This window comes from Prenolepis imparis, unplaced genomic scaffold, assembly GCF_030444845.1.
Source record: "Prenolepis imparis isolate NDT839.2.m4 unplaced genomic scaffold, iyPreImpa1.0 SCAF_1, whole genome shotgun sequence".
Lineage (NCBI taxonomy): Eukaryota > Metazoa > Arthropoda > Insecta > Hymenoptera > Formicidae > Prenolepis > Prenolepis imparis.
This window is the reverse complement of record NW_028141159.1, coordinates 5,837,984-5,859,510: the sequence shown is the minus strand read 5'-3', so window position 1 is coordinate 5,859,510 and position 21,527 is coordinate 5,837,984. Positions and strand designations below refer to the sequence as shown.

General features: G+C 28.4%; 1 protein-coding gene and 1 long non-coding RNA gene across 2 annotated transcripts; both read right to left on the bottom strand.

The window, feature by feature from the left end:
- Positions 1-3,244: 3,244 nt before the first annotated feature.
- LOC145939519 (uncharacterized) lies at positions 3,245-5,678 on the bottom strand. The gene is made up of 2 exons (XM_083043868.1): positions 5,408-5,678; positions 3,245-4,294 (listed from the first exon to the last, which is right to left on the bottom strand). The coding sequence occupies exons 1-2, from the start codon at positions 5,435-5,437 to the stop codon at positions 3,626-3,628; spliced, it is 699 nt and encodes a 232-aa protein (XP_082899994.1). The 5' UTR covers positions 5,438-5,678; the 3' UTR covers positions 3,245-3,625.
- Positions 5,679-19,151: 13,473 nt separating this feature from the next.
- Positions 19,152-20,631, bottom strand: LOC145939514 (uncharacterized). The gene is made up of 3 exons (XR_014425836.1): positions 19,966-20,631; positions 19,468-19,892; positions 19,152-19,394 (listed from the first exon to the last, which is right to left on the bottom strand). It is a non-coding gene; the product is annotated as an uncharacterized LOC145939514 (long non-coding RNA).
- Between the last annotated feature and the right edge of the window lie 896 nt (positions 20,632-21,527).

Below are 21,527 nucleotides of genomic sequence, written 5' to 3'. Positions count from 1 at the left end.
ATTCATATAAACTGAAACGATTTGCAAGCTGAGCAATCGTTAAAATAAAATGCGATGACAATGGATTAATCGTTAAATGATAATGTCTTCTATAGCTAAATTAACATTAGGATAAACATGTCATATACATTTATTTTTATTTTATTTAGAACACAAAAATCTTTTTGAAATAGACTTTTTCATCTCATGACTTTCTACAATTCCAAGAGCTAAGATAATTAGGATAATGCGTTTAATGCTAATACATTATCTGTTCCTTCAGCAATTTAATTTATTTAACTTAACTAAAAATTTAAACTTTAACTTTAAATAAATTTTACGAAAAAAGAATAAATAATTTAAAACAATAGATAAAATGTCATTAGATACTGATTATAGTTTTAGTTAGCAATAACTGCAACAATAATTTTTTAATAATTGTACACACTTTATATATGTATATATATGTGTGTATATATATATATATATATATATATATATATATATATGAGTTTACTTTTAATATTTTTATAGCATTAAACCATTAATGCTGTATAAAAATTGAAGTAATTATATGCTAAAAGTGTTGTACGACTTGTGATTATCTGAATCCATCATTCTTCATTTTTTTTTTTTTTTTTTCTCCATTCCTACATTTCATTTTTACTATTAAAAGCCAATATATAATATATATTTCTTTTTTAATTAAACTTATCAACTTTTTCGCATAAAATTCACGAATATCCTTTTTATCATACAACATTGCATAAGACTGCATAATGCTACTTTATGCGCGAAACCGCAGATTGCGCATGTCCAATGTATTCGTGAAAAGAAGTAGCCTAGTAATTTTTTATTACATACGTTTTATTAAAAAATATCTCGTTCTAAAAAATACATATGTTACTTTTTTTAGTTATCTTTTTTAGTTATATATTACTATGTATATAATAATAATTATTTCGCGGACTATGTGTATAAAGTCTTATTTAATTTGTACATGTTTAAAACAGTGTTACGTTAAAGACAAGTTACATAAATGCACATTCATCATCTAAAAAGTTTCATTGCTTTAGTTCCATTGTCATCGCATTTCATTTTAAGTTGCTGAGCTTGCAATAAATCTACTTTGAATATAATTTAGATTATTTCATGAGCGCGATTTTGCGCATTTGAATCGCATAAATAACTTGCGACAATTGCGAAAGATAAAGAAACATCGAATTGTGAGAATTTAATTTACGGCAGATGAGTACAATAGTTAAAAAATTTCGAAAGTTTCTTAGACTTTATATTTAGATATTTTAAATATTTATGTTGCATACATTTTTATTCGATTTTTAAGAGACTTAATTTGATTAAATTTTAATCAGACATTGGGAAAATATCGACAATCTGTTTTACAAATATGAAAAGATAAGAGCACGATACTCGTGCGAATTTGATATCTAAACAAATTAATACATATTAAGTAGATAAATTCACAAAATTAGTTGCGGAAAAGTTAGTGTTTAACAAAAACAATAAACTGCCAGAAATTTGGTAGGAATTTGCAGGATAAATTATTTACATACATATGTGCATTCGATCTAATGGAGAGGCTTATTACATATTGAGTTTTCAGAATAGTGTAGCAATTTGATCAAATTGCTGAGAAAAAAATATTTCTTATATCTACATATCTATATATCGAATAATTTTTATTATAATGAGGACATTTTAAAAAAAATCAATATCTTTTAATATTAATTTTTTAAAAATGAAAAATTAGTTGGTTTATATACATAAAAAAATATAAAACATTACATGAAAATAAGCATGTTTCGAATGATTTGTATTGATTTGTTGATTCTATAGAACATCTTTTTTTAGAATCTATCATTCATCTTTTTCGAGAAAAATCGTTTATTATCTCGTCATTTTACATTTTTTGAAGGCTGATTTTTACAGTTCCAAGAGGATATCGAGATGTTAGGTGATATCTAAAAATATGACAAGTGCCTGCTTGATAAAATTACAATGGTCAAATTACAATAATCTCTTGAATTTGCGATTATTTACAATGTAAATTACACATTTTACATTTTAAAAATCCTGTTTTTTTTAGATTATACTTCACCTGGCTATCGTTTATTTAAAAAATATCTAAAAAAAAAAAAAAAACGCATTTGCACTTGGCATTATTTTTAGGATCGCCTGTTCGATGATCCAATTTTAGTTTATACAAATAGATATTAGAGCGAGAAAAATCGTTGAAGGACTTCCATGCGTTGTATATATATTCGGGAGAGAATCGTGATTATAAGTTCTTTAAGATGTTACACGTGTGTACGTGAGTATGCGTTTGTGTGAATTAGATATAAGAGAATATATGATATTAACATAATTGGACTCTCTCGTGTATCTCACGTAAGAACAAGACCAAAGACTGCACACACACGTGTGGAAAACAGCAGTATTTTAGATTGTTCGCGCGCTGGAATTCTCAGCAAGTCATCCCCTCTGATAATTTAATAATTCTTATTGAATAAAGATATTTTTGTACAAAAGAAAGAACAAAAGAAGAGCGATGTACATTTTTTCAGGGTGCAATTTTTATGTTTTTTTTATTGAGATTAGTTACAGATACATTGTGTGGAACTGGGAAGATAATGTAAATGGAACTTTTTGTTAGTGAATGTGCATTTATATAATTTGTCTTTAACATAACACTGTTTTAAACAGTGGATATGCGAATTAAATAAGATTTTACACACATACCGAAATAATTGTTATTACATAGTAATAACAAAAAAAGATAATTAAAAAAGTGACGTATGTATTTTTCAGAACGAGATATTTTTGAATAAAATATGTATGATAAAAAATTACAAAGATATTTCTTGCCACAAGTACATCAAACATGCGCAATCTGCGGTTTCGCGCTGCATAAAGTAGTGTTAAACACACTTTTATGCAATATTGTACGATAAAATTGATATTCGTGATTCTTATGCGAATATGTTTAGTTTGAACTTTGCATGACATTTAAAACTAACTTTTTACACACGAAATGAAACAACTTTTTGCATTCTACCATATGATATATTCTATATTTAAATATATAACATCGTCATTTGTTACGTACTTTGAGAATTTATCAAGTATTATGAAAGAGAAGAGCACCATTATATATATTTAATCTCTTATTAGTATAAAATTCATTTGTTTTAGCGAAATATGGAAGGGATAATGATAAAGTACACAAAGGTATAAAATTCTGATATCTCCGTTATTATTATTTTCGTTTCTATTGTTTTCGTTCCCCTTCGCTTTCTCTACTATATTTTTCTCCTTTATACACTTAACATTAATACTAATTATAAATTGAAATTGAATTCTCATTCGACGTTTGTATTTACTCATATTATCGGCGCACATTTAGCGTTGAATGTAACCTTTTATTTCAGGTTTACAAAGATTAAATGCAATCTTTTTATATTAATATTTTATATTAAATGATGATTGTATCTATGCATAGATCTAGGCTTAGCTAATCTAGATTTATAAATAGATAATATTATATAGATAATATATATAGATGTTCTTCAAATTTTTAGTAAAATATTTATCTCATTTTTCGGTTGGTTTATTATTATTGCATTTTTTAATTTCCACAAGCAGCTGATAATTTTGCATAAATGTTATGAGTAATGCCGAAAAGGTATCCAAGCCAGTCGATCAGCTGATAACCCACCCTTGATGGAGATTGAGTTGTGCTTACTGTCACGATTTCGACCTCATTTTTCTTATTTATTTCTTCGTCTTGCAGCTCCAGTTGCTCCAAAGGCTGAACATCGTTAAACCAATCATCGTCAGGCAGTATCTCTGTTTTGTTGGAGCTCTTTTCATCGGAGCTCACATTTCGTTCGTTCGCTTTAATCGTCGTTGCTATTTTGACGGACGATTCTTTCTTGAGATTACTCGAATTCGCTTTATTTTCATAATTTTTCAGTATTGACAGCGATCTTATCTGATCCAGAAAACTATTATTGGGATATGTTGTTGGGAGATTTGCATATTTATCTGTCTTTATCGTATCAGTCCAAATTAGTTTCAGAGCTTGCAAATCAGAAGCTGATGCATCCTTCATCAGGATTTTTTCTACGTTATTCGTATTGTTGGTTTGACCAAATATGAAGTTGTATGTGGCGCGTAACTTTCCCAAAAAATTTTCCAGGGGCTTCGTAGTATTGCTTAATTGTTTTTGATCTGTTCCTTCCACTGGAAATAATTTTGTTATTTGTGGCTTCGATTGCACTCTTGCGGCGAGGAGCTGCAGGATATATCAAAAGTTAAAAATAATTTCTGTGTACACACATATATATGTTGAGAAATATATATATTTAATATTATATTTAAAAATTATAATAAATTATTAGAGAAATGTACATTTTTTGTTTTAGCTATAAACTAAACTTATTTATATTTACAAATTACTTTTTTTAATTGTTAAATCAGTATAATCAGGATTATAAAAATATATATATGTTGTGTTTGTGTATATGTGTTCAATAGTTGGGTGAATCTTTTAATCCCGCAAAATAAATTTTATCGGACGCGATGTTGTAATGTGCTGTGGACAGGTGATACAATACGTAATATGTTGCGACACACTTTTGCCACTCACTGAATCTATCAGCATCGCGTGGTAGTTTCATTTTCACGAAAATTATAAGTTACGTCGACAATTGCAGTTGCAATTGGCGATTTTCACGCTCTGATTAAGAATAAACACTATTTATCGCAAAGAACCTGTCACTAAGAAATTGAAATAAATATGTTTAAAGCTTTGATGTTTTCTTGGTGTATAATTAAAAAATTTAAGTTTATTTGATAAAATAGTTTGCCAATAAAAATCATCACGTATGTTTCCCATAAAGAGAATTCTTGATGAACAAATGATGTATTACAGATATACAGTTTACTCTCTATAGGAAAAGTTTATAAAATTTCTTATTAAATAATTTATTGAAATTAATTTAAAAAATTTTTAGAAAAATGTAATGTTAATTTTAGCAAATAGAATAAGAAATCATAAACTTATAAAAATGTAGCGATTTATATTTAAAGTAAAATTAGATTTAAAAGAAATTTTATTTTATAAAAAAATTGTAGAAGAGAAAATCTATTTAATTTTTAACAAAAATATTCTAATACGCATAATTGTTTTGTTAGAGGAACAAATGTATAAATAAATAAATAAATATATTTATATATTTTTTTAAATCTATCTTAAACATATTTATAGCTAAATAAAATTTAAATTTATAAAATCTATTGATATTTATAAAAAAAAGTAAAGAAATTACGAAAACTATGAATAATTTCATGATATATTTCTGCGAATGTGTAATAGATGGAAAGTAATGAATTATATGACACTTACACAAAAAAGGCAGTACCCTAAGAGCTTCATAGTTTGGAGCGTATTTTCCGATGGGATGTTTTATGACTTCTTTAGACAGTCCGGACGATCGACTGAAAGCCTCCTTTGATTTCAAAACCCCTTTATACTTACGTGTAATGCAAGAGCATGAGTATATACCACGATTGATTGGCTTTCGTGGCTTACGTCCATTGTCTTTCGTCTGCCTCTTTGCGAACTATCGGTATAAAGTTGCCCAAGGGGAATTAACAGTCGTGGCACGCATGGTTGCTTCGTAGTCAGTCAGCTTCGTTTGTACGACATACAATATTGATCCCTGATTTTTTTATGGCAGGTCAAGGTATTGCCAAAAGCGCGTCATACTTTTGATCATATCACAATTTATGTAATGCAAAAATTATTAGATGAATTTTGTATTAATCTTATTAATATTCATCGAGCGCTGACGCAATATAGCTAATAAATACAATGATACTCGGGATTTTTAAAATATAGATAATTTTTTTATTACATGTATGCCATATTTTTTTCATGAAATATTAATGCTAATTGTAAGAGTGATGTAGGGAGAAAGTAAGACTCACGAAGATGCTTTTCTGCTTCTGACATTGTCAGAATATATTTTATTTAACAAAAACGGCGGAATGTACACGAGAGTAAAATATATTCATGTAGTATAAATTTACAATAAGAACTCCAACGGGCGCAACGCGGGCAAGTTTTTTATGCTTATCTAGATCATTGACATACTACAATTATAATTAAATATTTAAAATTTTTTTATAAACAAGATCATGGTTTAGTTACACTTTAGTCAAGAATCTTGCTTGTTTTATCTTTATGTGCTGGAACACTCAGATGTGTATATAAGTGTAGTATGTTATAAAGAAAGAAAAAATGTATATTAAGTTTTTCTAATGTCTAAAATCTCTCTTTTTCAAATTTATACCAAATTAATTTACTGATAAATTTTTGAACAGAATCTTTTGTTATGATTTGACGACCATTAATATGTAAAATATGAGATTCATGTGTGGTGAAATCGGTCTTGTGAAATTTGATTAAGAAATACGTTTGCTTATTAAGTGTTTGACCATATGCGATAATATGGAGAGATATATCTGATAATGTAGAGAATAATGAATGAACGAGTAAGGTTTTTTATCTTTTGCTAAAGATTCTTTTCAAGTGTATAAAAAATATACTATACATATTTACAAATAAAAACTAAAAAAATGTAATATTAGCTCTAGAATATGTAGCTCTAAAAATGTATATTTAAGAGGGCATATGCAAAGGAAAAGAACAAAATTAAGAAAGAAAAAAAATTGAAACTTATAGTAACGTGATATCGTGAAAATATTTAGAATAAAGGAGGTTATCGAACAATATTCGTACATGTACTGTACAATATTTTTTAATTAGCAGAGAAATAATTGTGGGTGAAGTTAAAGTGAGCTATTAAAATTTTTATAAAGACTCTATATTAGCTTAATGAACGGCTAATACCTGAAGGAGAACAGTAGCACTTGGAGATAAATCGAGAGATTTAATGGTTGAGTCGAGTTTTGCGAGACAACTGACATTAATGGAAAGATAAAAAGGATTTATTACATATACGAGCAATTATAATACTTCAGTTATTACAAATGCGCCATAAGAAGATTTTTTTCCTTTCGCGACTAGTTTTGAAAAAATTGATCATAAATAGAAACTAAATCTGCGGAGAGAATTATTGTAGATATAGAAAATATAATAAGATAGTACAATTTTTTTAACGTAATAGCATTTTAAATGTACTAGTTGTAGATTACAGTGTATATAATTACTTTTTATTGATATCATATCCGTTCAGGAATTTTGTGCGCGATAATCGCAATATCGTGCAATCTATGTTGAAACATTAAAGTTAACAATTCACTGTGTTTCACAAATTATATATACATATATATATATATATATATATATATATATACATATATATATATAAATTATATCTCAAGTGTTAATTGGGAAAGTTTAATATAGATTACACGAGATCTTAAAGTTATACAGAGCGATTTTGTGAAATTGTAAATATAGTGAATAACAACTCGTCATTTAGCAAGTAATATTCTGTAAAATTTTGGATTTAACACTAGAGAGAATTAAAGCATCTAATATCTAAGAGAGTGTTAAGAAAGTGAAAATTGTAAATAGTTATTTGTTAAAGTTCCTACAGATATAATCCCTAGATTCGAGAATTTTCAAAAATTGATAACGAAAAGATTTCGTGATTACAGAGTGAGAGTAGAAATATCAAAATAATATATATGTATACATTGTGTATATTACAAATAATATACATGTATATGTATTGTGTAATATATATTGATTGTCAAGTAAAATCAAATTTTCTATATAAATCAGCCATTAATGCCTCGATTGAGCATCGTAAGAATATTTGGTCGTGATATTATCAAGTGTAGAGATTCGTCATCTAAATTGTGTGTGTGTGTGTGTTCGATAGTAATATAGTAATTAATAATAATATATTAAGTGTATTTAATCGACATAAAATATGTGTATCTTATTTTTTACAACGAGATTAAGAAACAGCGAGATTTTTAGTGCGTGTCTAAAAAATATAGGGTACAAAATATCTTGTGCAATCTGTGATAAAGATAACGCAATGCGTGAAACGCATTTGCGGAGTGTGTGTATATATATGTGTGTATAATCGTTCAAATAACAATAATTATATACCCGTAACAATTCGGAAAATATCTACTGACAGCAAATTGCATCAAAGTACATCTCTTTATTAACTAATCATTCTCTTATAAAAAATTAAATTTTATTATAATTTATTCTCACATGAAAGAGTAAAAATTTTTATTTATTTATAATAAAATAATACATTAAAAAATTAAAGATTAGATACAATCCAATACAAAAATATCAAGGGGATAAAAATTCAATATATATATATTATTTTAATTACCAAATTTATTTAATGTCGGATTAATAAAAATTATGTTTTTACTGAATAATTTCAGCGTATTTGTTATCAGTAGACACTTCATTCATATTTCTGGAAGGATTCCTAGATCCGTATTCGCATCGCTTCTTTAGTTCTAAATACAACTGTCTAGGTTTTGAATTATTAGACAGGCGTATCCAGAATCAACTATGCAACGATACAATGTAGATCTTCATTTATGAGCCGCCAAGTATATCTAGTAAATGTAAATGTATAAGGAAGTGTATGTATATTGTTTCTTCCATCGCGGTTAATTTGCCACTTTTTCATAAGGCTCGATATTCCCTGGCCTATGCATAATATGGAGGATGCGTTGGTTCGCATAGACTCATTATAATTGTCATAAAATTGTCACAGTTAAATGAAAGTTTATGAAAATGCGAGTGCTGAATTGTATATTAGATAATTATCCTTATCGATTAATAAGTCCGTCGCAGTCTCCATATATGTGGGAATTATATGCATGAAATAGATTGAGATGTGCGCGAGAATCGAGATAAACGATGCATCTCGGATCACCCGCTGCGTGAACTCTGAAATCTACCTCTTAAATTCATACATTTGTTTTATATGGTCCCCCATGTGTCTCAATAAGGTCCAATAAAATCACGAGTCTCTTTTTGGTTGCCTTTTCTTGGTCGTGCGTTTGGCGCCGTTAACATACAATAGAAATTAAAACTTTGAATATAATAGATTTGATGAATTTAATCAAATCACTTGTGAATCACTTATACTTTAAAGCCAAAAGTCTATAAAATTAGAGACAATTTTAATTAAAATAGATACCCTTAATTAAAGATTTTTATGTGTTAAAAAACTTTTTAATTGAATTTTTTATATCTCTCTTTCTTAAAGTATAATTATCAGATAGATCTATATCTACAACTAAAAACAAATTGTATTTGCATGTAGAATAGCGAATTGTAAGTTGCAGCAAAATTCCAAATAAAAATTTATGTGACTATTATGATATTCATAAAACATGTTAAAAATTTTATTATTAATAAAATTTATAACATTTTGTAATGTTATATAAAGAAACGAACTTATTTTCTCGTATCTAATAGTATGAACCTAAGAAAGAGCGTCGTTGTATCGCGGACTTTCATTTACGAGCCTATTTAGTTAAAAAATATGAGTATCATATAAAATATGAATACAATATACGTACACCTTTACATCTATATACAAGCTAACAATCTACGCGGCTTGTAAATCGGGACGAGTGAATTGCAAATATCTGATCATTTATATCGATGGTAAAATGTCGAGCATATGAGCGGTTTTCTCGTCGCGTATTGCGGCAGAAAAAACATCGATGAAAACATATTGTTATATACAGAGGTTTGTATACACACAAGATTTTTATCACGATATACTTTTAAAAATGCAATATGTTCTATTTTCGCGACAGTACGAGCACATGAAACGTGCGTTTCGCACACAAGCAACGAATGATTTAAAAAATCTCACACAGTCTAAGAGAAATCATTACATTGCGCAAAATAATCATCAAGTATAATTAGATATAATTATAACAAATTATTTAAATAAAAGAATGTCATAAAACTCTTTGAGAAATATATATATATGTATAATTAAATAAAATTTTGCACTTAATAAGTATTAATATATATTATAATAAATAATTATATAATTTTTTGTATGTATTACATGATATATGTAATTATTACATATATAATTAATTAAAAAATTAATTAATTTTATTATTTTTATTATTTGTAAAATAATATTATAATATGACTTCTCTCTGGAATTAATTGCTTATAAGACATTCTTCCGGTGCTCATGTAAATTATAAATTAACCATGCGGCTAAAAAAACTCCTCGTGTGCAAGAAGTCTTACTGACTTTCCTTCGGCCGCGCGCGTGCGGTCGTTAATTACTTTTTTTCGAATTTACTCGAATTTGCCAATCTAGCTTAGAAGAGAATTTGATTAGCTATAATCAGAAATATATCACAGTTGTTAGAACTCTTCTTATGCATTTTAAAAATGTTATTTTTAACATTTCTATAATTCTTGGCTATAAATGTAATTTCTTTTCATTTTATTTATATCTTAATTAAATATATTTTGTCTTAATTAATTCTTGTTCAATGTAATATGTTGATGAAAGCTAGTGTACAATTTGCTCATTTATCATACTGCTCATTTATCTTTTTACAGTACACATATATATCTTCTTACAGAATATATTGAAAAAATCCATATTGCAAACATGAAATATTCTTTTATATCATTTTATTTAAGTTGACCTGAAAGTTTGATAAATCGAGCGTTTGTAACATTGATATTCATTTTGGATTTTAACATTTAACTTCGAAATCGAACGTGGCGACAGGCGAAATAAAAACAAGATTTATAAAAAAAAATATTGTAAATATCACACACAACGCTGATATCACGTATATTGCTCGTACTGTGAACTTTGGGCATGACATTTTTACGTTGCTGCGACAGTATGATAAAATATAATAAAAAAACAGAATGGTTTTTACGATGAGATTCTCTCTCTAATACTAGATCGGCAGAGAGCATACAAGTGCTAAATCTTGAATTTACTTCGAAAAATGCTTTTTTACGATATTAATGGAATGTAAAATCCGGCGAGGCTTGCCTCATTTTGGATCACCGCATTAAATGCATTATCCACTCGCTGTCTTTTGCGACTTTATACACATGTGATTTTAATGCGATAAAATTTATCGTCATCTATCACGTAATGAGAATACCCTTGTATCATTAACTTTCCAATGAAATTGTAATTTATATCATCAAATTCAATTTCTCGTATATATGTATATAGTAATATATCGTAATAATAATATGTATATCGTAATATATAGTAATTTGAGATTAGATATATCATATTTTATATCATCTCGTTATATTTGAACATAATCGTGTAATAAATATTTAATCATTTTTCAAATATCTGAGAAATTATCGTAACCATACCATATATGTATAGTATTCTATTAGTTTTTATTATTTATACAAGTTTCTTTTTTATATAAAAATTAATTATTCAATGTATTGCGTCACAAATAAAAAGCAATAAAAAAAGGAACATGGTGATCGATCATTTAATGGCACTACACGTTGAAGTGCCATTAAATTTGCCAGATTTCATTACGTAGACAGTATTAATAGTTAATAGCAAAATACACATAAATATAATAATAGCTCTAACTTCTATATTTTTAAAGTTATACGATGAGTTATTTATGCGCGATCATTAATTGTAAATTACGATCATTCTTATGTATCAATCAACAACAATCAGAGATATAATCACTGACTCTATCATCGTTATGATGTAGAATATTCAACCGCAACATTAAATTTTTATTCATATAAAAATTTTGGAATCTAGCGGGAAAACGGAAAACATTTCCAACAATAAGTCTTCGATCAGCTTTATCGTTAGCCTCGCCGGTTTGGAATTTCCGCGCTCCGCAACGTAAATAATTCACGGAGCTCTTACTTGCAAAATTGAAGGTTCCGCGGTTTCAACGATAAAAGCAATGAGAATAAAATCGATAACGACATTTCTCTGGAAGATTAATTTTTCGTTGGTTCGTTTGACGAATTCGCCTTATGACGTTGCGATCGCGATCGATGATCATTTCCGTTTGACGTTGATCTGTCGTCTAAAGATCGGTATGTATTTCCTTATATAGTGCTACCTTTATTGGTGATGCCACTACCTTCTCTCGGTTTCTGTCACTGGCGACAAGGGATTTTCCAGCGATACTTGTCTGCCAATATGCAAATTAATGAGGCAATTAAAGAAACAGACAAACTCACGGAGGCGATATTAATGCGATATTACTTTTTACTATCAGTTGATTTATATTCTATTGTAAATAGCCAATACGATTTATTCTTTCGACAAATAAAATAAAAATAAATTACGCATATTATGTGTAAAATATTGATCAATTCAATATGACTGTGATATAAGTATTGCATTAAATTTATGAAATTGGCGTATCTATAAATAAGTCATAGCTTGAACGAATGTGTAATTTCTTAAATAAAGTAAATTTAAAGATCAATGAAATAAAGCACTAATATATTTTATAAATTTGAATAAAACATCTTGGAGATACAAAGGACATATTTTATATTTATATTTAAACGAATTGACGAGAATAATAAAATTTGTTCTTTCTCGAATATTTGCGTTATCAGTTTCAGCAAATTTGTTTCGGTGCAAATGAGATTTTGTTAAATAGAATTCTATTATGTATATATATATATATATATATATATATATATGGCATGAGAACATTTTGAAATGGAATATATAAAAAAAATTCTAAAAAAACTTATTTCTATAAATAGAATAGTGTTTACCTGCCGCTTGTGTGCCAATCATAGGAATCCGGTGCGGAATTGCTTCTTCCGGTCTCGTGAAAACGTTCCGTCTTCGCGTCCCTCATCGTATCGTGCTGTGGTGAAGAAGAAACACCGCTTTCTTGTCCGCTCGCCGGCGATTGCGTGTTGTTCGCAGTTCGTCCAAGTCGCTTAGGCAAGAATGGATTCTGAAAGCAAAAATAATTTTCGTCCTTATTCTTAGTTTTATGTCTTAATAATTGTAGAGAACATTGAATATTGACTTTTTCTTCACGAAGAAAAAGTCTTTCGCGAATCGACAGTTCGCATCGGCGATAAAAATGCTAATTCGCTTCATAGATCGATTTTCCATGCGAATTTCAATGCACACGAATGATGGAAAAGAAGAATAGAAGTGTTTTGATATCGAGAATGTTGCGAGTTTGAAATGTAAGTTCGTAGTTAAAATCAAATCATCTTTTATTTAATTATGATCGTTCGTTCCCATTCTTAAAAAAAGTATACAAAGTAAAAATTTGAAATTATCGATTTTGATATCGGCTTTATACATCAGTTTTCTTTTCGCAATTGATTCTTCCTGTTATTCGTTACGTATTATTATTACAGAAATTATATATTACGCTGGTTTGAATTAAAGTTTAAAGAGTAACCCCATGTATTTTTCATTCAATAAAGACGAGTTTGATATTATTATTTTTGAAAATATCGTGGAGTTTTTATATGTCACTGTTATTTTGTTAATTAATTAAGATATGATACGTGATGTATAATTCAATAGATTCATTCAAACTAAATTTTCTTTAAAAAAAATTAAAGTTCTATGAAATATCAAAAACTCTATGCGTACTTTCGTTAATTCCACGGTTTATTTTATCATTTATCGACAGTAAAAACATCGAATATTATAAAAAATATTATGTTCTTTACAATCAAAATTCTAAAAAAATGAATCATAGATGAGTCTTTCAAATAGATTTAGTTGTTCACACCTCGATAAATAAATGAAATGTAAATTTAAATCAGGAAGAGATGTCTGTAACTATTTATATTTATTAAATATATTAAAATAAAATGTTATATGTAAGATTATATGTAAATCTTGCTTTGTTTTTTCAATAATTAATCGCCGATCATCGGTTAATTATAGTCAGAATAGTTTGTGTGTATGGTTATTGCGACATGTATAATCATATTATTTCGCACTGTTAACTGTATGTTCATTATCGATGGTAATTGTCTTGTTGTAAGCGATATTCAGTAGTTAAACAGTATCACCAGTGTAACGACGGAAGAGGATGTGATTAATGTATGTCAGCATGTTCAATGAAATCTATGATTGGTTCAGTTTTTATTCGAGTTTCGCAATCTCAAGAACCGTAGGAAAATCAAATATATTTTCAAGTTTTTACAAATTAACGTTTTGTTTTAATTTTAATTTAAAATAGTTATGATGAAAACGTGCTATGAATATCAATGCTACATTTTATATGCGTTTTTATTAAACTAGAACAACACAATTCTTCAATTTTATATTAAAAAGAATGATATTATAAAAATGATATTTTTATATAAAGTTTGTTTAAATTTGATTAACATTTTTTGACAGAAATCAGATAATTAAAACGTTAATTTGCTAATTAAATATTACAATAAAAATATGTTATAAAAATTAAAAATGTTATAAATAATATTACAAATAATATGTTTACTACTTAAAACTCGAATAATATATTTCATTGTTTGCAGATAACTTTTATATATATAATACAATGTACTATCGAAATATACAAGCAATAAATTTTTGCCTATTCTTCGAATATCAAAAATCGATACTTTGTAGCAGCGGATCCTATATGGCGCAAACTTTTATTATATATATCAAATAAAAGAATTTGCACGCTCGTATCTATTTGGGATAAAAATAATCTGCAAACAACGTACTATTGAAAAAAACAAGCGATAAATTATATTGGCTCTTTATATTAAATAAATACGAGCATGCAAATTATTTTATATAATATACATAATATAAGTCTGCGCAGTGTAAGGCTCGCGGCTACAAAGTTTTATATTTAAATCCCCTTTCTAAAAAAGGCATGTTATTGACATTGTTGTCGCTTTTCCGCGATGCTGATTGGCTCTCTGTCGATTCGCGTTGTGTGTTATATTCGTAGCATCGAAAGGCTGTCATCACGAGGGTTAGCAGTTAGCAGTTTGACAGTTAGTCCAAAATAAAATAAAATAAAATAATAATATGTTTTAAATAATATGTTATAATACTTTAAACTTGATTAATATTTTTGACATTCGCCTTATGTGTTATATTTGTAGCATGAAGAGGCTGTCATCGTGAGGGTTAGCAGTTAGCAGTTTGACAGTTAGTCCAAAATAAAATTAAATAAAATAATGACATGTTTTAAATAATATGTTATAATACTTTAAATTTTGATTAATATTTTTGCGGAAAAGAGGCAACAATACATGCGAGAATCGACTTAATATGTCTTTTTTAGAAAAAGACTAGAATAACACAAGCGCGCGTTATGCCATTCCTCGATTTTATTAAAAAAAGTATGATGTATTTATATAAAGTTTGTTTAAACTTCATTAATATTTTTTTACAGAAATCAGATGATTAAAGCATTACATTGCCAATTAAATTTTAAAATAAAAATATGTTATAAAAATTAAAATAATATATAATTCCTTAAACTCGATTAATATTTTTTGACAGAAATCAGCTGATAGCTGTTATAAATATTAATCGAGTTTAAGGAATTATATATTACATTATTTAAAACATATTATTTTAAATGTTATAACATATTCTTATTTTAAAAATTAATTAGCAAATTAACGTTTTAATCAGCTGATTTCTGTAACAAAAATATTAATCGAGGATAAGATATTACAACATATTATTTACAATATATTGCTATTTTAATTTTTATAACATATTACTATTTTAAAATTTAATTACCTTACTATATTAATATTTTCTAATATATTTATTTAATTAAGAAGTAGTATATTTATTAAGTTAAGAATAGAAATGAGACATGAATACAAATTTACAATTAAGGTTTCGTAGATATAATTTTTAAAACAAAAATTATTTTCTTAATTAGAGTCACAAATATATTTCGTCCGACACTTTTCGATAATCTTGATATAATTCGAATTCCGAATGCGCAGTAGAAATGAGTTTCGACATATATTACCGCGATATATGCATGCAGTCACGCATAATTCGTAATAATGTGCAGACAATGTACTGTTAAAATGTATATAAGATTAATTTTTTGCACGTTTTGAAATATCGAAAATTAAAATTTTTAAGCCGCAAATCCCATACGGCGCAGATTTATATAACGTATATTAGAACAAAAAGGTAGTACGCTGGTATGCTTATGGTACAAAGATAATCTGCAAACAATACACTATTGAAATATATATACGATGAATTTTTGGCTCGCCTTAAAATATTAGAAATTTTTACTTTTTTGACGCGGACCCTGTGCGACGCAACCTTATTTTAAGTATATAAAGTTAAAAAATTTGTACACTGGTGTCTGTTTGGTACCAAATGATTCTGTAATCAATGTACTATTAAAATGTATAATCGATGAATTTTTGGCTCGTCTTTAAATATTAGAAATCGATACATTTATGCCGCTGACCCTATGCGACGCATCCTTAATTTATGTATATCAAGTTAAAAATTTTGTACGCTGGTGTCTGTTTGGTACCAAATAATTCTGTAATCAATGTACTATTAAAATGTATAATCGATGAATTTTTGGCTCGTCTTAAAATATTAGAAATTGATACTTTTTTGACGCGGACCCTGTGCGACGCATCCTTATTTTATGTTTATCGTATTAAAAAATTTGTACGCTGGTGTCTGCATGGTACCAAAAGATTCTGTAATCAATGTACTATTAAAATGTATAATCGATGAATTTTTGGCTCGTCTTAAAATATTAGAAATCGATACTTTTTTACCGCTGACCCTATGCGACGCAAACTTATTTTATGTATATCAAGTTAAAAATTTTGTACGCTGGTGTCTGCTTGGTACCAAATAATTCTGTAATCAATGTACTATTAAAATGTATAATCGATGAATTTTTGGCTCGTCTTAAAATATTAGAAATCGATACTTTTTTACCGCTGACCCTATGCGACGCAACCTTATTTTATGTATATCAAGTTAAAAAATTTGTACGCTGGTGTCTGTTCGGTACCAAATGATTGTATAATCAATGTACTATTAAAATGTAAAATCGATGAATTTTTGGCTCGTCTTTAAATATTAGAAATCGATACTTTTTTACCGCTGACCCTATGCGACGCAATCTTACTTTATGTATATAAAGTTAAAAATTTTGTACGCTGGTGTCTGCTTGGTACCAAATAATTCTGTAATCAATGTACTATTAAAATGTATAATCGATGAATTTTTGGATCGTCTTAAAATATTAGAACTCGATACTTTTTTACCGCTGACCCTATGCGACGCAACCTTATTTTATGTATATCAAGTTAAAAAATTTGTACGCTGGTGTCTGTTCGGTACCAAATAATTCTGTAATCAATGTACTATTAAAATGTATAATCGATGAATTTTTGGCTCGTCTTTAAATATTAGAAATCGATACATTTATGCCGCTAACCCTATGCGACGCATCCTTAATTTATGTATAGCAAATGAAAAAGTTTGTACGCTGTTGTCTGCTTGGTACCAAAAGATTCTGTAATCAATGTACTATTAAAATGTATAATCGATGAATTTTTGGCTCTTCTTAAAATATTAGAAATCGATACTTTTTTGCCGCTGACCCTATGCGACGCATCCATATTTTATGTTTATCAAATTAAAAAATTTGTACGCTGGTGTCTGTTCGGTACCAAATAATTCTGTAATCAATGTACTATTAAAATGTATAATCGATGAATTTTTGGCTCGTCTTTAAATATTAGAAATCGATACATTTATGCCGCTAACCCTATGCGACGCATCCTTAATTTATGTATAGCAAATGAAAAAGTTTGTACGCTGTTGTCTGCTTGATACCAAAAGATTCTGTCATCAATGTACTATTAAAATGTATAATCGATGAATTTTTGGCTCTTCTTAAAATATTAGAAATCGATACTTTTTTGACGAGGACCCTGTGCGACGCATCCTTATTTTATGTTTATCGTATTAAAAAATTTGTACGCTGGTGTCTGCATGGTACCAAAAGATTCTGTAATCAATGTACTATTAAAATGTATAATCGATGAATTTTTGGCTCGTCTTAATATATTAGAAATCGATACTTTTTTGACGCGGACCCTGTGCGACGCATCCTTATTTTATGTTTATCGTATTAAAAAATTTGTACGCTGGTGTCTGCATGGTACCAAAAGATTCTGTAATCAATGTACTATTAAAATGTATAATCGATGAATTTTTGGCTCGTCTTAATATATTAGAAATCGATACTTTTTTACCGCTGACCCTATGCGACGCAAACTTATTTTATGTATATCAAGTTAAAAATTTTGTACGCTGGTGTCTGCTTGGTACCAAATAATTCTGTAATCAATGTACTATTAAAATGTATAATCGATGAATTTTTGGCTCGTCTTTAAATATTAGAAATCGATACATTTATGCCGCTAACCCTATGCGACGCATCCTTAATTTATGTATAGCAAATGAAAAAGTTTGTACGCTGTTGTCTGCTTGATACCAAAAGATTCTGTCATCAATATACTATTAAAATGTATAATCGATGAATTTTTGGCTCTTCTTAAAATATTAGAAATCGATACTTTTTTGACGAGGACCCTGTGCGACGCATCCTTATTTTATGTTTATCGTATTAAAAAATTTGTACGCTGGTGTCTGCATGGTACCAAAAGATTCTGTAATCAATGTACTATTAAAATGTATAATCGATGAATTTTTGGCTCGTCTTAATATATTAGAAATCGATACTTTTTTGACGCGGACCCTGTGCGACGCATCCTTATTTTATGTTTATCGTATTAAAAAATTTGTACGCTGGTGTCTGCATGGTACCAAAAGATTCTGTAATCAATGTACTATTAAAATGTATAATCGATGAATTTTTGGCTCGTCTTAATATATTAGAAATCGATACTTTTTTACCGCTGACCCTATGCGACGCAAACTTATTTTATGTATATCAAGTTAAAAATTTTGTACGCTGGTGTCTGCTTGGTACCAAATAATTCTGTAATCAATGTACTATTAAAATGTATAATCGATGAATTTTTGGCTCGTCTCAAAATATTAGAAATCGATACTTTTTTACCGCTGACCATATGCGACGCAACCTTATTTTATGTATATCAAGTTAAAAAATTTGTACGCTGGTGTCTGTTCGGTACCAAATGATTGTATAATCAATGTACTATTAAAATGTATAATCGATGAATTTTTGGCTCGTCTTTAAATATTAGAAATCGATACTTTTTTACCGCTGACCCCATGCGACGCAATCTTAATTTATGTATATCAAGTTAAAAAATTTGTACGCTGCTGTCTGTTTGGTACCAAATAATTCTGTAATCAATGTACTATTCAAATGTATAATCGATGAATTTTTGGCTCGTTTTTAAATATTAGAAATCGATACATTTATGCCGCTGACCCTGTGCGACGCATCCTTAATTTATGTATAACAAATGAAAATGTTTGTACGCTGCTATCTGCTTGGTACCAAAAGATTCTGTAATCAATGTATTATTAAAATGTATAATCGATGAATTTTTGGCTCGTCTTTAAATATTAGAAATCGATACATTTATGCCGCTGACCCAATGCGACGCATCCTTAATTTATGTATAGCAAATGAAAAAGTTTGTACGCTGTTGTCTGCTTGGTACCAAAAGATTCTGTAATCAATGTACTATTAAAATGTATAATCGATGAATTTTTGGCTCTTCTTAAAATATTAGAAATCGATACTTTTTTACCGCTGACCTTATGCGACGCAACTTTATTTTATGTATATCAAGTTAAAAATTTTGTACGCTGGTGTCTGCTTGGTACCAAATAATTCTGTAATCAATGTATTATTAAAATGTATAATCGATGAATTTTTGGCTCGTCTTAAAATATTAGAAATTGGTACTTTTTTGACGCGGAACCTGTGCGACGCATCTTTATTTTATGTTTATCGTATTAAAAAATAAGTACGCTGGTGTCTGCATGGTACCAAAAGATTCTGTAATCAATGTACTATTAAAATGTATAATCGATGAATTTTTGGCTCGTCTTAATATATTAGAAATCGATATTTTTTTACCGCTGACCGTATGCGACGCAACTTTATTTTATGTATATCAAGTTAAAAATTTTGTACGCTGGTGTCTGCTTGGTACCAAATAATTATGTAATCAATGTACTATTAAAATGTATAATCGATGAATTTTTGGCTCGTCTTAAAATATTAGAAATCGATACTTTTTTACCGCTGACCCTAAGCGACGCAAATTTATTTTATGTATATCAAGTTAAAAAATTTTTACGCTGGTGTCTGTTCGGTACCAAATGATTGTATAATCAATGTACTATTAAAATGTATAATCGATGAATTTTTGGCTCGTCTTTAAATATTAGAAATCGATACATTTATGCCGCTGACCCTGTGCGACGCATCCTTAATTTATGTATAGCAAATGAAAATGTTTGTACGCTGGTATCTGCTTGGTACCAAAAGATTCTGTAATCAATGTATTATTAAAATGTATAATCGATGAATTTTTGGCTCGTCTTTAAATATTAGAAATTGATACATTTATGCCGCTGACCCAATGCGTCGCATCCTTAATTTATGTATAGCAAATGAAAAAGTTTGTACGCTGTTGTCTGCTTGGTACCAAAAGATTCTGTAATCAATGTACTACTAAAATGTATAATCGATGAATTTTTGGCTCGTCTAAAAATATTAGAAATGGATACTTTTTTACCGCTGACCCCATGCGACATAATCTTACTTTATGTATATCAAGTTAAAAATTTTGTACGCTGGTGTCTGCTTGGTACCAAATAATTCTGTAATCAATGTATTATTAAAATGTATAAACGATGAATTTTTGGCTCGTCTTAAAATATTAGAAATTGATACTTTTTTGACGCGGACCCTGTGCGACGCATCCTTATTTTATGTTTATCGTATTAAAAAATTTGTACGCTGGTGTCTGCATGGTACCAAAAGATTCTGTAATCAATGTTCTATTAAAATGTATAATCGATGAATTTTTGGCTCCTCTCAAAATATTAGAAATCGATACTTTTTTACCGCTGACCCTATGCGACGCAACCTTATTTTTGTATATCAAGTTAAAAAATTTGTACGCTGGTGTCTGTTCGGTACCAAATGATTGTATAATCAATGTACTATTAAAATGTATAATCGATGAATTTTTGGCTCGTCTTTAAATATTAGAAATCGATACTTTTTTACCGCTGACCCCATGCGACGCAATCTTACTTTATGTATATCAAGTTAAAAAATTTGTACGCTGCTGTCTGTTTGGTACCAAATAATTATGTAATCAATGTACTATTAAAATGTATAATCGATGAATTTTTGGCTCGTCTTAATATATTAGAAATTGATACTTTTTTGACGCGGACCCTGTGCGACGCATCCTTATTTTATGTTTATCGTATTAAAAAATTTGTACGCTG

Excerpts from the sequence above, each read along its gene's own strand:
- LOC145939519 (XM_083043868.1), bottom strand. The coding sequence starts at position 5,437 with ATGAAGCTCTTAGGGTACTGCCTTTTTTGT. Across the intron at positions 4,295-5,407 it reads TAGGGTACTGCCTTTTTTGT|CTCCTCGCCGCAAGAGTGCA; the intron begins GTAAGTGTCATA and ends TATATCCTGCAG.